This window comes from Amia ocellicauda, chromosome 13 (assembly GCF_036373705.1).
Source record: "Amia ocellicauda isolate fAmiCal2 chromosome 13, fAmiCal2.hap1, whole genome shotgun sequence".
NCBI classification, from domain to species: domain Eukaryota; kingdom Metazoa; phylum Chordata; class Actinopteri; order Amiiformes; family Amiidae; genus Amia; species Amia ocellicauda.
Window position 1 is genome coordinate 1,419,543 of NC_089862.1, and position 13,968 is coordinate 1,433,510.

At 39.7% G+C, this 13,968-nt stretch overlaps 1 protein-coding gene across 2 annotated transcripts in view; it reads right to left on the bottom strand.

Moving 5' to 3' along the window:
- adam19a (ADAM metallopeptidase domain 19a) overlaps positions 1-13,968 on the bottom strand; it is a 175,903-nt gene that overhangs the window by 30,858 nt on the left and 131,077 nt on the right. For both annotated transcript variants that reach the window (XM_066719673.1, XM_066719672.1), the window contains exons 6-13: positions 12,071-12,260; positions 10,180-10,245; positions 4,738-4,809; positions 3,804-3,970; positions 2,946-3,030; positions 1,923-2,065; positions 1,472-1,649; positions 470-559 (exon numbers count right to left, since the gene is read on the bottom strand). In XM_066719673.1, the coding sequence (XP_066575770.1) occupies positions 470-559; positions 1,472-1,649; positions 1,923-2,065; positions 2,946-3,030; positions 3,804-3,970; positions 4,738-4,809; positions 10,180-10,245; positions 12,071-12,260 (991 nt within the window). The remainder of the gene's footprint in view (positions 1-469; positions 560-1,471; positions 1,650-1,922; positions 2,066-2,945; positions 3,031-3,803; positions 3,971-4,737; positions 4,810-10,179; positions 10,246-12,070; positions 12,261-13,968) is intronic.

Below are 13,968 nucleotides of genomic sequence, written 5' to 3' on the forward strand. Positions count from 1 at the left end.
TCCTGCAGCGGTGCAGCTTTGTCAGTGCCTGTGTTTACTCTGTTTTTTACTCTGTGTTTATTCCGCGTCTCTCAGACACGCAATCTCTAGGGGCGGAGCTTGAGTTGCGTCACACGCTGACACTTTCCACCCGGCCCAGGGCCCGGCGCATTCACAGTTACATTTAGGCCGGTATTAGGCCGGGTCGAAAAGGGGGACTAGTTTTGATCCGGCACAGGGCCGGCCTAAATCTATGACCCCGTTCACATATGAATCTCAAGTGTGAACGGGTCTGTGTCAGTTTCTTTTAATTATGGTAATGACTTACTTTATTCGCTCTGAGCCAAAGCAAGACATTTCTGTGGAAGCCAAAAAAGGCTGGAGGGACAGTAATGAATAGCAGTGAATGATTACAAATAGGGGAGCAGGCTTCAGAGACAATACAGAGACAGAAGAAAAAGAAAGAAGAAACCACCGAGGGCAATTGTACCTTGCAGTCCTCACAGCACACTCCATGGGCACACTGGGCTTCAGCCTTCAAAGTGCAGTTTTTGGCGTTACAACAGGAGTTTGTGCATTCCTTGAAAAAACATTTCCAAAACCAAAAGCAATCATTATATTAAATACTTATTTGAGGAAAGTTGAATACTGTTAATCTACTCAACATTGTACTCTAAATAGGCACTAAACAGACATGCATACATGCATGCATGCATGCATACACACACACACACACATATATATACTGTATATATATATATCAATCAATCATAAAGAAACAAAATACTATAATTCATTACCATGCAGTTTTCTTTACTGTGTAATAGTGAAATAATTGAAGGTGTACCTATCTACTTATCTTGTTTATTTTTATTAATAGTGCACTTTTATTTTTATGCAGGTACGTTATTGCCCTGTTTCTGTAACTAAATCTTCTGTAACTAAAACTGGGGGAATCAACTATGGGGCAGCCACTGTTTCAGTATCAATAATCATTAATCCTTTGCCTTGACACTTTCATCCCTTTATCTTGACACTGCCTACAGCAGTATACTTAATGGAGCCACTTTGTAAACATTCTCTAAAGAACTGGAGAAAAACCCCTGCATCCCAAAATATAACATGAACAACAATATATAGGTATATAGACATTACTTATTTGTGACTGCTAATGGAGGTGTATACAATATACACAACGAAACAAAAGGGGGTGGCTACGTGTGCTCAAGACCCTTCCTTCCTTTGTGCATTCCCCCAAAAGGTACCGTTTTCCTTACTATTGTCCACAACCTTTTGTAAGTGAGGCCTTGCACATTTTATATTCTCTGCATGTTACAGGTATACATACGATGGCTGCAAAAATATTTTTACTCTCGAAGGCAATTTTATGGCATTGACAGTTATCCACTTTGAGGAGAGTAGTAACTGCCATTGGTGCCCAGATTTAGCCACAAGTCTTCGATCATACAAGGAGAAACACTACTGATCTCACCTCTGGATCCCCACAGTCACACTCCTCCCCGGCCTCTACAAAGCCATTCCCACACCTCTTTCCCCCAACCAGGTCCTTCATATCAGGCATGTTGAAGAGACACATTCCTCCTCCCTTCCTGAAGTAGCTGTCCAGGTCACTTTTACTGCAGCCACTGAACACACGAGGGAAAGGGTGCCTGATGGACAGAAAAATAACAAAAAAAACTTTGTATTTTCAAGTGTAGCATGGAGGGCAGACTCTGAAGAGATCCATTTCATTAATTTGATAATATGCCAGCTTTTATTTGGACTTCAACATCATATGTAATTGTATAACAGGTTGTCAGTGACTATTTACTAGACCCATGACCCTTTCAATCATGAGGAAAATAATGTGCCTTGCTGGATCAATGAAACTAGTTATGTGTTTGCCCCATTCCCTGTAGGCCAACACAGGCCTCATTTCTCACCCAGTGGCAGCTGCCATTACACAGCCGCCCTGCTCTGGTGTGGCCTCCACACAGCAGCCCTCGTTGTCATGACTCATGCCAAAGTTGTGCCCGATCTCGTGGGCCATCGTAGCTGCGGCCCCAATGGACAAATCTGAGTGGTCCTGCAAACAAGAGCCATCATAATGTACCATAGTTTCATTCCCTCATGAAATGAAAAATACAAAGATCAAGATGAGTGGTAGAATTAAAGCGCTGCAACTCCAATGCTAAAAAAAAAAAACATTTTCTGAACTAGAGCTAGACCAGAACTATAAGAGATCTGGAACAGCATTCACTGCTTTCACAGTTATGATATAATGCTTAGGGATGTATTAACTATTTTGTTAGGTAACTAGCTGAAAAAAATTTCATGAAGAAGAGTGCTAATTAACAATGGACTTTCTGAATCTGAAATCATAGTACACAGCTTCTCATATCTGCTCTTAACAATATCCTAATTCATTCTTAACAATATCCTAATAACAAGTAAAGCCTTTTCAAATTAGAATAAAATGACTGCCTCAATAAAAAGCAGTTACATTATTTTTCTTGTCCTGGCATGCCATACTGATTGCAGATGCATGTGGAGTTTATTATTCAAAATACCTGAGGGATGAAGTATAACAACATTCTTTCTATGGGAATTATCTTTAGAGTACCAATTGGAGTATACTGCTGTCTTATGGGCTTTATCTGTTATGAAAGAAACATACAAAATGCCATTCAGATGGAGTTACCCTTGACATTCCATTAAGAAATACAGAAGCTTACCTTTACCCTTAAAGTCAAGGTGAATTACATTTCTACTGATACTGATATTGCAGCCAATGCAATCAAATACCATACACTTGGGGCCAACTTATAACAGGTTAAAAAAAAGGTGACAAAAAAGAAAACCCACTCTACCTAAAACATTTAATATTGAACTATTTTGGTTTTGGCCCTGTAAGGATGAAAATACCTTGACCACAATGTGTAACTGTTCATATCTCTGATACGCACCACATTGATGCCTCCCGAGTTCTCATTACTGCACATTCCCTCAAGGGGAGCCATGCCGATGGTTGTACCCTTAAAAATGACACCCCTGAAACAGAACATAGACAGTCTTTGTAAATAAAAAATTGGTGAAGACAAAATATATATACAAAATATGCCTTCATGCTTTTAGAATTGTATTAATCAATTCCCAAACAGGGTCCCTATAAAACACAGTTGGCAAGAAGAACTATGACTGTCCCACAGTTAAAAAAACAAAACAAAGCACTGACAGTCTGTCATGTCTAACCCCTGTACCCCAGTTCGCCACTTAATGTTGCTGCACTCCAAGTTTTCCTATGGCTTTCTTGTTCCAATCACCTTATAATTAGATAATAGTTTAATCACCATCAATCAATTAACTCACCTGTCTCTTGTTGCCTGTATTTATACCCCTTTGTTTCTTCCATTCATAGTATTTCCAGTTACCTTTGTCCAGTGTATTTTGACCTTAGCTTTCCCCTTCTTGACACCTGCTTTTTGGTTCTCCTGCGTTGCCTGATTATCTGTGCTAATGGAACTACCCAGGATGTACTGTATACTCTATATACTCAAAGTATATGCAATTCCATCTCCCATAACTAACAACAGTAGATTTGTGGACTAAAACAAAGATTAACATTGTAGTGATTGACTAACAATTCATGGATTCGGCCTTCTCTGCATAAAAACAATATTACATGAATGTGAGGAGCAATATGCATATCTGGAGATGTAATGGGATCCATCAAGATTTAGACTGAGTGAAAGATGAAAACTATGTCCTGACCTTCTGACTAACAAACACTTTACATTTAGATTGGCCTTCGATCATTGCCTTACGTGAGCAGCTGTGCATTGTCATGTTTCTTGCGTGATTTCAGCTTCTGTCTCCATTGCAGGAAAGACCAGAGTGTGGCATTTGGCTCCTCTGTCACCAAGCATTGGTCCCTCTCAGTCCATACCTCCAGACCTATTAGTGGCACCCGGATATTCAGGACCCTGTAAAACTGCCCACACAGAGAGTGTCAAAAATTCACCAGGCAACTAAAATCTGTATACTTAAATCTTTTGACATTTTGAACTTTGAAGAGTTTGAGTGGCATTACAAACTAAGTAGTGCCATGGCACCATTGTGCCATGGAGATGGTATGCACAAGTGTATTCTGTCCTGCATTTTATGATCAGCAACTGAGCACAATTTTATTTTTGTCTTCCAGCAATATCTGAGGGGCTGACGAGGCACCTTGACCCCACTCTGGAAGCCTGACGAGGCACAACCCACCCCAGAGTGCTGATGAGGCACCCCACCACGGAAGGCAAACCGTGCACCCAGACCTCAAGGACTGACGACTGTTGATGTTCCGCCTCCCCACCCCCTCGGAGGGCCCCCACCAGAGGGAACACCGCAGTCAGCAGCACCGTTTAAGAACTTTCTGATCTTCTTGCTGCTGAAACATAATTATATTGCCTGGAGGGGAGGCAACCATTAGGCCTCGGCCTTAAGCCATGTACCCGGAGAGATTTATTTTCTACTATAACAATCCATAGGATTTTTTCTCTCCTCCATGCCTAACGGTTTATTTTATGTTGGTTTATTTTATATTAGTTCATTTGATCAATTGTTTAAGGTATATTTATTTGTTTATTCTATTTATGGTATGTATATTATGAAGTAGCTAAATGGTCAATTACCAAATTTCTCTAAATTCATGAAAACAAACAAAATATCTACCAAATTCATGGAGTGACTAAAATGAAGCAGCAGATTACTTACCTTATCAACATAATTGGCAATTTCCATTATCCTCTCCTTTATTTTCGGGAGGTCACTGTTTTGTTTTCTGTACTAAAAAAATTAAAAAAAAACTCATATGCATATGATATTATAAACTAATGCATATACTGAGCAATTTAAATAGATGTTTTATATGGCATGCCAAATTATCATTTAGAGATATCTTTAATTCATTTAAAGATATCTTCAAATATTTAGAGATACACTCACCTAAAGGATTATTAGGAACACCATACTAATACTGTGTTTGACCCCCTTTCGCCTTCAGAACTGCCTTAATTCTACGTGGCATTGATTCAACAAGGTGCTGAAAGCATTCTTTAGAAATGTTGGCCCATATTGATAGGATAGCATCTTGCAGTTGATGGAGATTTGTGGGATGCACATCCAGGGCACGAAGCTCCCGTTCCACCACATCCCAAAGATGCTCTATTGGGTTGAGATCTGGTGACTGTGGGGGCCAGTTTAGTACAGTGAACTCATTGTCATGTTCAAGAAACCAATTTGAAATGATTCGACCTTTGTGACATGGTGCATTATCCTGCTGGAAGTAGCCATCAGAGGATGGGTACATGGTGGTCATAAAGGGATGGACATGGTCAGAAACAATGCTCAGGTAGGCCGTGGCATTTAAACGATGCCCAATTGGCACTAAGGGGCCTAAAGTGTGCCAAGAAAACATCCCCCACACCATTACACCACCACCACCAGCCTGCACAGTGGTAACAAGGCATGATGGATCCATGTTCTCATTCTGTTTACGCCAAATTCTGACTAATTCTAACTGTAGCTGGTAAACTTGCTATTGTTTTTTCTTGTACTAAGTATGATTGAAGTCTGACATTTAACAGTATGCATTTTACACGTGGAAATAGCCTTGTGAAATTGTGAACAGGACCATAACTTTATTAATTATCCGAATTTTGCATTAAAACGATATAAATTTAACCGAAGCAGGTTTCCATTCAAATCAGTGCATTTTAATAGTTTACTATCCAATCCGAAATGCAGTTATATTGAGCTGAGCAGTACAATCACAAATGCCAGCGTTAGAGGTAACAACTGGGACGATGCAGAAATTAAAGCGCTGTTTACAATGTGGAAGATAAAGTTAAAACAGAAACCGCAGGAAGTGCACAGCGCTGCTGTCTGATATCACTATAGACGCATCACAGAGCCTGCTTTCGATGCATACGATTTATTGTGATTTAATGCAGATGTCCTAAAAGGTGCTTCGCTTTCGGGTGAATTGCATAACAGTTCTTTTAGACTTGCAGAACCGAAGATACACATTTGAAAAGGGACATATATGAATTAGATTCCCCATTGAACCAGCACATTTTTAATTATTTTATAAAGCTTCGGCTGCAAAGGGTTAAGATTACTTTCAAATAAAATATAGAACCGAACAATATCCAATCAATATTAATAAGTTGTAATTATAAACACATCGCATACACCTTTAAGCAGACGTAATGTCATGCGTCACTGGTTTTGTTTGAGCAGATTTGTTTACTTCCTGGCATGCATTTCGATTAGGCCCGCCTTTTCGCACGCATATGTAACGCACTTAGTCCTCCTAAAACCGCAAGTGTGAACGGGGTGTCTGAAAAAAGCCGGACTAAATTTGAGGTGGCCCAGGGCCGGCCTAATAAGTGTGAACAGGGTCTTATCTTTGTGCCTTAAGAGCTGGAGTCTGAGATAGCTGCCCCAGGTTCCCAGTCCTAGAGAACAGGAGCAACAATATGTGTATGGCAAAATTAAACGTGACCTTTTCTGCTGATTGTCACTTCCATTAAAGTAAGAAGCAGAGGAGCACAATTAAGTGTACTGCTTCTACTTACACTCACCTAAAGGATTATTAGGAACACCATACTAATACTGTGTTTGACCCCCTTTCGCCTTCAGAACTGCCTTAATTCTACGTGGCATTGATTCAACAAGGTGCTGAAAGCATTCTTTAGAAATGTTGGCCCATATTGATAGGATAGCATCTTGCAGTTGATGGAGATTTGTGGGATGCACATCCAGGGCACGAAGCTCCCGTTCCACCACATTCCAAAGATGCTCTATTGGGTTGAGATCTGGTGACTGTGGGGGCCAGTTTAGTACAGTGAACTCATTGTCATGTTCAAGAAACCAATTTGAAATGATTCGACCTTTGTGACATGGTGCATTATCCTGCTGGAAGTAGCCATCAGAGGATGGGTACATGGTGGTCATAAAGGGATGGACATGGTCAGAAACAATGCTCAGGTAGGCCGTGGCATTTAAACGATGCCCAATTGGCACTAAGGGGCCTAAAGTGTGCCAAGAAAACATCCCCCACACCATTACACCACCACCACCAGCCTGCACAGTGGTAACAAGGCATGATGGATCCATGTTCTCATTCTGTTTACGCCAAATTCTGACTCTACCATCTGAATGTCTCAACAGAAATCGAGACTCATCAGACCAGGCAACATTTTTCCAGTCTTCAACTGTCCAATTTTGGCGAGCTTGTGCAAATTGTAGCCTCTTTTTCCTATTTGTAGTGGAGATGAGTGGTACCCGGTGGGGTCTTCTGCTGTTGTAGCCCATCCGCCTCAAGGTTGTACGTGTTGTGGCTTCACAAATGCTTTGCTGCATACCTCGGTTGTAACGAGTGGTTATTTCAGTCAAAGTTGCTCTTCTATCAGCTTGAATCAGTCGGCCCATTCTCCTCTGACCTCTAGCATCAACAAGGCATTTTCGCCCACAGGACTGCCGCATACTGGATGTTTTTCCCTTTTCACACCATTCTTTGTAAACCCTAGAAATGGTTGTGCGTGAAAATCCCAGTAACTGAGCAGATTGTGAAATACTCAGACCGGCCCGTCTGGCACCAACAACCATGCCACGCTCAAAATTGCTTAAATCACCTTTCTTTCCCATTCAGACATTCAATTTGGAGTTCAGGAGATTGTCTTGACCAGGACCACACCCCTAAATGCATTGAAGCAACTGCCATGTGATTGGTTGGTTAGATAATTGCATTAATGAGAAATTGAACAGGTGTTCCTAATAATCCTTTAGGTGAGTGTATATCTAAATCATTTAAAGATATCTGCAAAAAATTTAGAGATATTTTGCAAATCATTTAAAGATATCTAATTTAAAAATACATTTAGAGATATCTCTAAATGATTTGCAGATATCTTTAAATTATTTAGAGATATCTAGAAATCATTTAGAGATATCTGCAAATGACTTCCTGTTTATTTAGAGATATCTCTATGGGCCGGATTAAATCAAAACTTTGACCCACCCGCTAATAGAAAACTACAAACCTGTACATCATAACGATACATTTAAGATTAGAAGAAAGGGCCATCTTACTAAAAATGAAGCCGCAACTGAGTACAGTTCTGTAGTTTTCTAATATCGGGTGGGTCAAAGTTTTGATTTAATCCGGCCCTAAATCAATTCCAGATATCTTCAAATCACTTCCTGTATGTAGCCCAAAATTATCACTTCCTGTTAACTTGTTAATTCATTTCTATGTAACTGAATGAGGAAACAGGAAGTGATAATCTCAGCCAAATTACAGGAAGTCATTTGAAGATATCTTGAAATTATTTCAGATATTTCTAAATGAATCTCAAAATGATTTCCAGATATCTCTAAATCATTTAAAGATATCTTGAAATGCATTTAGAGATATCTCTAAATGATAATTTGGCTTGCTATAGTTTTAATGTGAAAATTGTGTTGCTATGTCCTTTGCCTAGTCTTTTATTTAAATGTGTTCTTGGCCTTAGACACCGTATTTAAATACAAATGACATATTCTTGGCCTCCATATATGAAAAATGTATCCAGAGACAACTTCCTTAGTTTGTATTGAGACTAAATATGAAGAAACCAGAGGAAACTATGAATTTGCTTTTATCACGTTTTTACCAATTCAATAAAATGTCACACAACTGTATTAAATAATTTAAATAAAACATCTAAAAATGAAAATGTGACACTGTATAAATAGTACAAGTATATATATATATATATGCACTGATCAGCCATAACATTATGACCACCTGCCTAATATTGTGTAGGTCCCCCTTTTGCTGCCGAAACAGCCCTGACCCATCGTGGCATGGACTCCACTAGACCTCTGAAGGTGTGCTGTGGTATCTGGCACCAAGACGTTGGCAGCAGATCCTTTAAGTCCTGTAAGTTGCGAGGTGGGGCCTCCATGTCCAACACATCCCCCACAGATGCTCGATTGGATTGAGATCTGGGGAATTTGGAGGCCAAGTCAACACCTTGAACTCGTGATTCATCAGACCAGGCCACCTTCTTCCATTGCTCCGTGGTCCAGTTCTGATGCTCACGTGCCCATTGTAGGCGCTTTTGGCAGTGGACAGGGGTCAGCATGGGCACCCTGACTGGTCTGCGGCTACGCAGCCCCATACGCAACAAACTGCGATGCACTATGTGTTCTGACACCTTTCTATCAGAACCAGCATTAACTTTTTCAGCAATTGGAGCTACAGTAGCTCGTCTGTTGGACGGGCCAGCCTTCGCTCACCACATGCATCAATGAGCCTTGGCCGCCCATGACCCTGTCGCCGTTCACCGCTTTTCCTTCCTTGGACCACTGCAGACTGGCAACACCCCACAAGAGCTGCAGTTTTGGAGATGCTCTGACCCAGTCGTCTAGCCATCACAATTTGGCCCTTGTCAAAGTCGCTCAGATCATTACGCTTGCCCATTTTTCCTGCTTCTAACACATCAACTTTGAGGACAAAATGTTCACTTGCTGCCTAATATATCCCACCCCCTGACAGGTGCCATGATAACAAGATTATCAGTGTTATTCACTTCACCTGTCAGTGGTCATAATGTTATGGCTGATCGGTGTATATATATAAACTATAATAAAACCATATTAAATGTGCTCCTATGATAACTCCTATGGTAAATTTACAGGGGTAAAACTACATACGGATAGTTTCAGAAACATAAAGTCTCTAATTCTCACCCAAGCCAGTGTTGTGGCATATTGTCAGTTGGAATGGTGCTACAGGAAGATAAATCACTTTTAACATGCTAAATCAAGGCTCTGCTGAAATTACAGATCACTTTATGACAGCAGTGGTTTTGTGGCTTAACACAATCCAGGCAAGTAAGATCTGACTTGCTTGCATTCTCCCTTCTCTAACTTAAATAATAATATGTTTCTCAGCTACAAAAAAATGTGTCAACCAAAGAAGAGGCTGCAATGTAGTGAAAACTTTCATTGATGTGTTAACAATTCAGTCTCTTTTGTGCTAACCTTTTGCTTAATTTCACCATCAGTATCAACACCTATTTGATTAGGGACAGAGACAGGTACCCTGAATATCAAGTATGCCATCTTTTTGACCATTAATACTTCCAATTTAAATATTGTGCTTACCAGTGTATTGTCAGCTACTATGAATAGCTCCATATACTTGGTTGTACCAAAGGCATTCCGTCTCACCTATAAGACAAATTATGAGGATTTAGGAATTATTATCATTGAGTTCTCTCCTCCTCAAAACTAACCATAACATCCTGTAATAAAGCCATGCCTAGATTGACCCTGGACTTGACCTAGCCTTTTGCCCAGTCTAAAGTCACAACCCTATCTATAAATGGTAGGCCAGAATCTGAAGCAGACTGCATCACACTACCAACATCCCTTTTTCAATGGGCAATATGTCCAGAAATACCAGAGTAGGGACATTCAGTTATACAGTATTTAAATAGTTGTGGCAGTTCTTCTTTCAACCTCATATACCTACCATTCACCCATTGCCATCACTATAGCTATTTCACGGTTCTGAGGCATCAATAATATGAATTTAGCAATTCATCAAAACTAAAAGATCTTAAAAGACTTATTTTATTAATTATGCCTTTAAATGTCTCAGGTAATACTCATGCACATGCACTAGATGGTATTGATATGGAACTTTCATATCTGTAACACGTTTTTTCCTGTGAAACAATGACAACAGCATTGAATTCTATAATATCTTCTGCATGTTGAAATTATGTTACCAGGAAATAAAAAATGTTTAGAATTGGTGAGGAAATTAAGCTGGTGAGAGCATATTGTGGGCAACAGATCAATACAATATTGGCATGTAATGGAGAAAAGATTATACAGATTGTAAAGTCTGCTACATAGGGACTACATTTAATACTGCTAAACAGAAACAAAAAACCTTTCATCAACCTTTATGATGTTTGGACAGAAGACGTTCTAAAACAGTTTGTATTAAAATGATTTTTTTTGTAGGTGATTAATTGAAAAGCTGGAATTGTATAACTCATTTGAAGTAATAACTTATTCTGGAACATCCAATAGGACAGAAAATGAAAATTATATATACTCAAGAGGATTTGGGGATTCTATTTGCATACACAATATATAATTAATAATATGTGAATATCAAAAATTGTAACAGCAAGCAACTCTACAAACTCTGGACATCAGGAGGGGCCAGAGAAAGCAAAGAAAGTGGAAATGCTGGAATCTTAAGCTTCCCTCTGAGCATGTGCTCTGGAATCCTGAACATTTCAAGCTATTTATTTGTAGATGGAGAAACATTTCCTCTTGGCACTAAATAATGTCTACAATTTGATCAAGAGCTAAAAGTTAAGAAGTTGGATCTGAGTGCAGTAAAATTGCAATTTTCACTCAAAGATAAAAATATATTGTCTAGACTGGAATAAACGGTCAATGTCCTCTCTATCAAATATGTTTCACTTTGCAGATTCATAATGGACATATAGACAATGCTTTGGATATAATACAAAATTAACTTGAAAAGAAAAGAAGATAAAAATTGGTAATCTTGTGGCCTGAATAGTTTTTGTCTTTTTCAAGTCCTCTAAAAAAGTCTGCCTGCAGTAGGGAGTTTAAAAATAAAATGGAAGTATACAACTATTCTGTTGTAATACAAAAATAGATACATTATTAACCTGAGATGAAGCAAAGATGACATCAAGAAACATTACCTTATTAGGCTATTGAACATAATGTAAACAATAACATTCTAAATAAATAAACAAAAAACATGTTAGGGGATACTACATACATGAACCTGTGAGAGACTGATCTGTATTGGTAACTGATACAATGGGTTACATTTTTACAGGAAACCCTTATGGTATCTCAATAAAAAAGGCAACTTAATTCTTCCATGTGAATTTTTTTCTACAGGTTTGCAGTTTCCATGGTGTGGTTTGGATGAACTCAATTTATTGTGTTGCCTTATTCTGTAAGTAGCATTGTAAATACTGTCCCAAGTCCTTACCCTTTGATGCAAAGGTTTAATGAGGCTGGTAAGCTCAGTCAGAATGCCCCTGTGGTGTGAATGGTGGTACCCACATGTCCCCTTCTTGATTGGCAGGTGTTCTGTCCTATAAATCATGTGATAGATGGAGTCCAGCCCTCGGATTGGTTCAAGGTAGTAGCTGTCATTAACATTTAGGACGATAAGGCCCCTACGTCAGAAAGAAGACAATAACAACAATGATAAAATGAAATTAAAAATATTGTCAATAACTTACAGTGAGGGAAAAAAGTATTTGATCCCCTGCTGATTTTGTACGTTTGCCCACTGACAAAGAAATGATCAGTCTATAATTTTAATGGTAGGTGTATTTTAACAGTGAGAGACAGAATAACAACAAAAAAATCCAGAAAAACGCATTTCAAAAAAGTTATAAATTGATTTGCATGTTAATGAGGGAAATAAGTATTTGACCCCTTCGACTTAGTACTTGGTGGCAAAACCCTTGTTGGCAATCACAGAGGTCAGACGTTTCTTGTAGTTGGCCACCAGGTTTGCACACATCTCAGGAGGGATTTTGTCCCACTCCTCTTTGCAGATCCTCTCCAAGTCATTAAGGTTTCAGGCTGACGTTTGGCAACTCGAACCTTCAGCTCCCTCCACAGATTTTCTATGGGATTAAGGTCTGGAGACTGGCTAGGCCACTCCAGGACCTTAATGTGTTTCTTCTTGAACCACTCCTTTGTTGCCTTGGCTGTGTGTTTTGGGTCATTGTCATGCTGGAATACCCATCCACGACCCATTTTCAATGCCCTGGCTGAGGGAAGGAGGTTCTCACCCAAGATTTGACGGTACATGGACCCGTCCATCGTCCCTTTGATGCGGTGCAGTTGTCCTGTCCCCTTAGCAGAAAAACACCCCCAAAGCATAATGTTTCCACCTCCATGTTTGACGGTGGGGATGGTGTTCTTGGGGTCATTCCTCCTCCTCCAAACATGGCGAGTTGAGTTGATGCCAAAGAGCTTGATTTTGGTCTCATCTGACCACAACACTTTCACCCAGTTCTCCTCTGAATCATTCAGATGTTCATTGGCAAACTTCAGACGGGCCTGTACATGTGCTTTCTTGAGCAAGGGGTCCTTGCGGGCAGTGCAGGATTTCAGTCCTTCACGTCGTAGTGTGTTACCAATTGTTTTCTTGGTGACTATGGTCCCAGCTGCCTTGAGATCATTAACAAGATCCTCCCGTGTAGTTCTGGGCTGATTCCTCACCGTTCTCATGATCATTGAAACTCCACGAGGTGAGATCTTGCATGGAGCCCCAGACCGAGGGAGACTGACAGTTATTTTGTGTTTCTTCCATTTGCGAATAATCGCACCAACTGTTGTCACCTTCTCACCAAGCTGCTTGGCGATGGTCTTGTAGCCCATTCCAGCCTTGTGTAGGTCTACAATCTTGTCCCTGACATCCTTGGACAGCTCTTTGGTCTTGGCCATGGTGAAGAGTTTGGAATCTGATTGATTGATTGCTTCTGTGGACAGGTGTCTTTTATACAGGTAACAAACTGAGATTAGGAGCACTCCCTTTAAGAGAGTGCTCCTAATCTCAGCTCATTACTTGTATAAAAGACAACTGGGAGCCAGAAATCTTGCTGATTGATAGGGGCTCAAATACTTATTTCCCTCATTAACATGCAAATAAATTTATAACTTTTTTGAAATGCGTTTTTCTCAATTTTGTTGTTGTTATTCTGGGTCTCATTGTTAAAATACACCTACCATTAAAATTATAGACTGATCATTTTTTTGTCAGTGGGCAAACATACAAAATCAGCAGGGGATTAAATACTTTTTTCCCTCACTGTAGTTACAATTCCTATTGATTTTAACTTTGCCATTAAAAATCTCTTTTACTTTGGA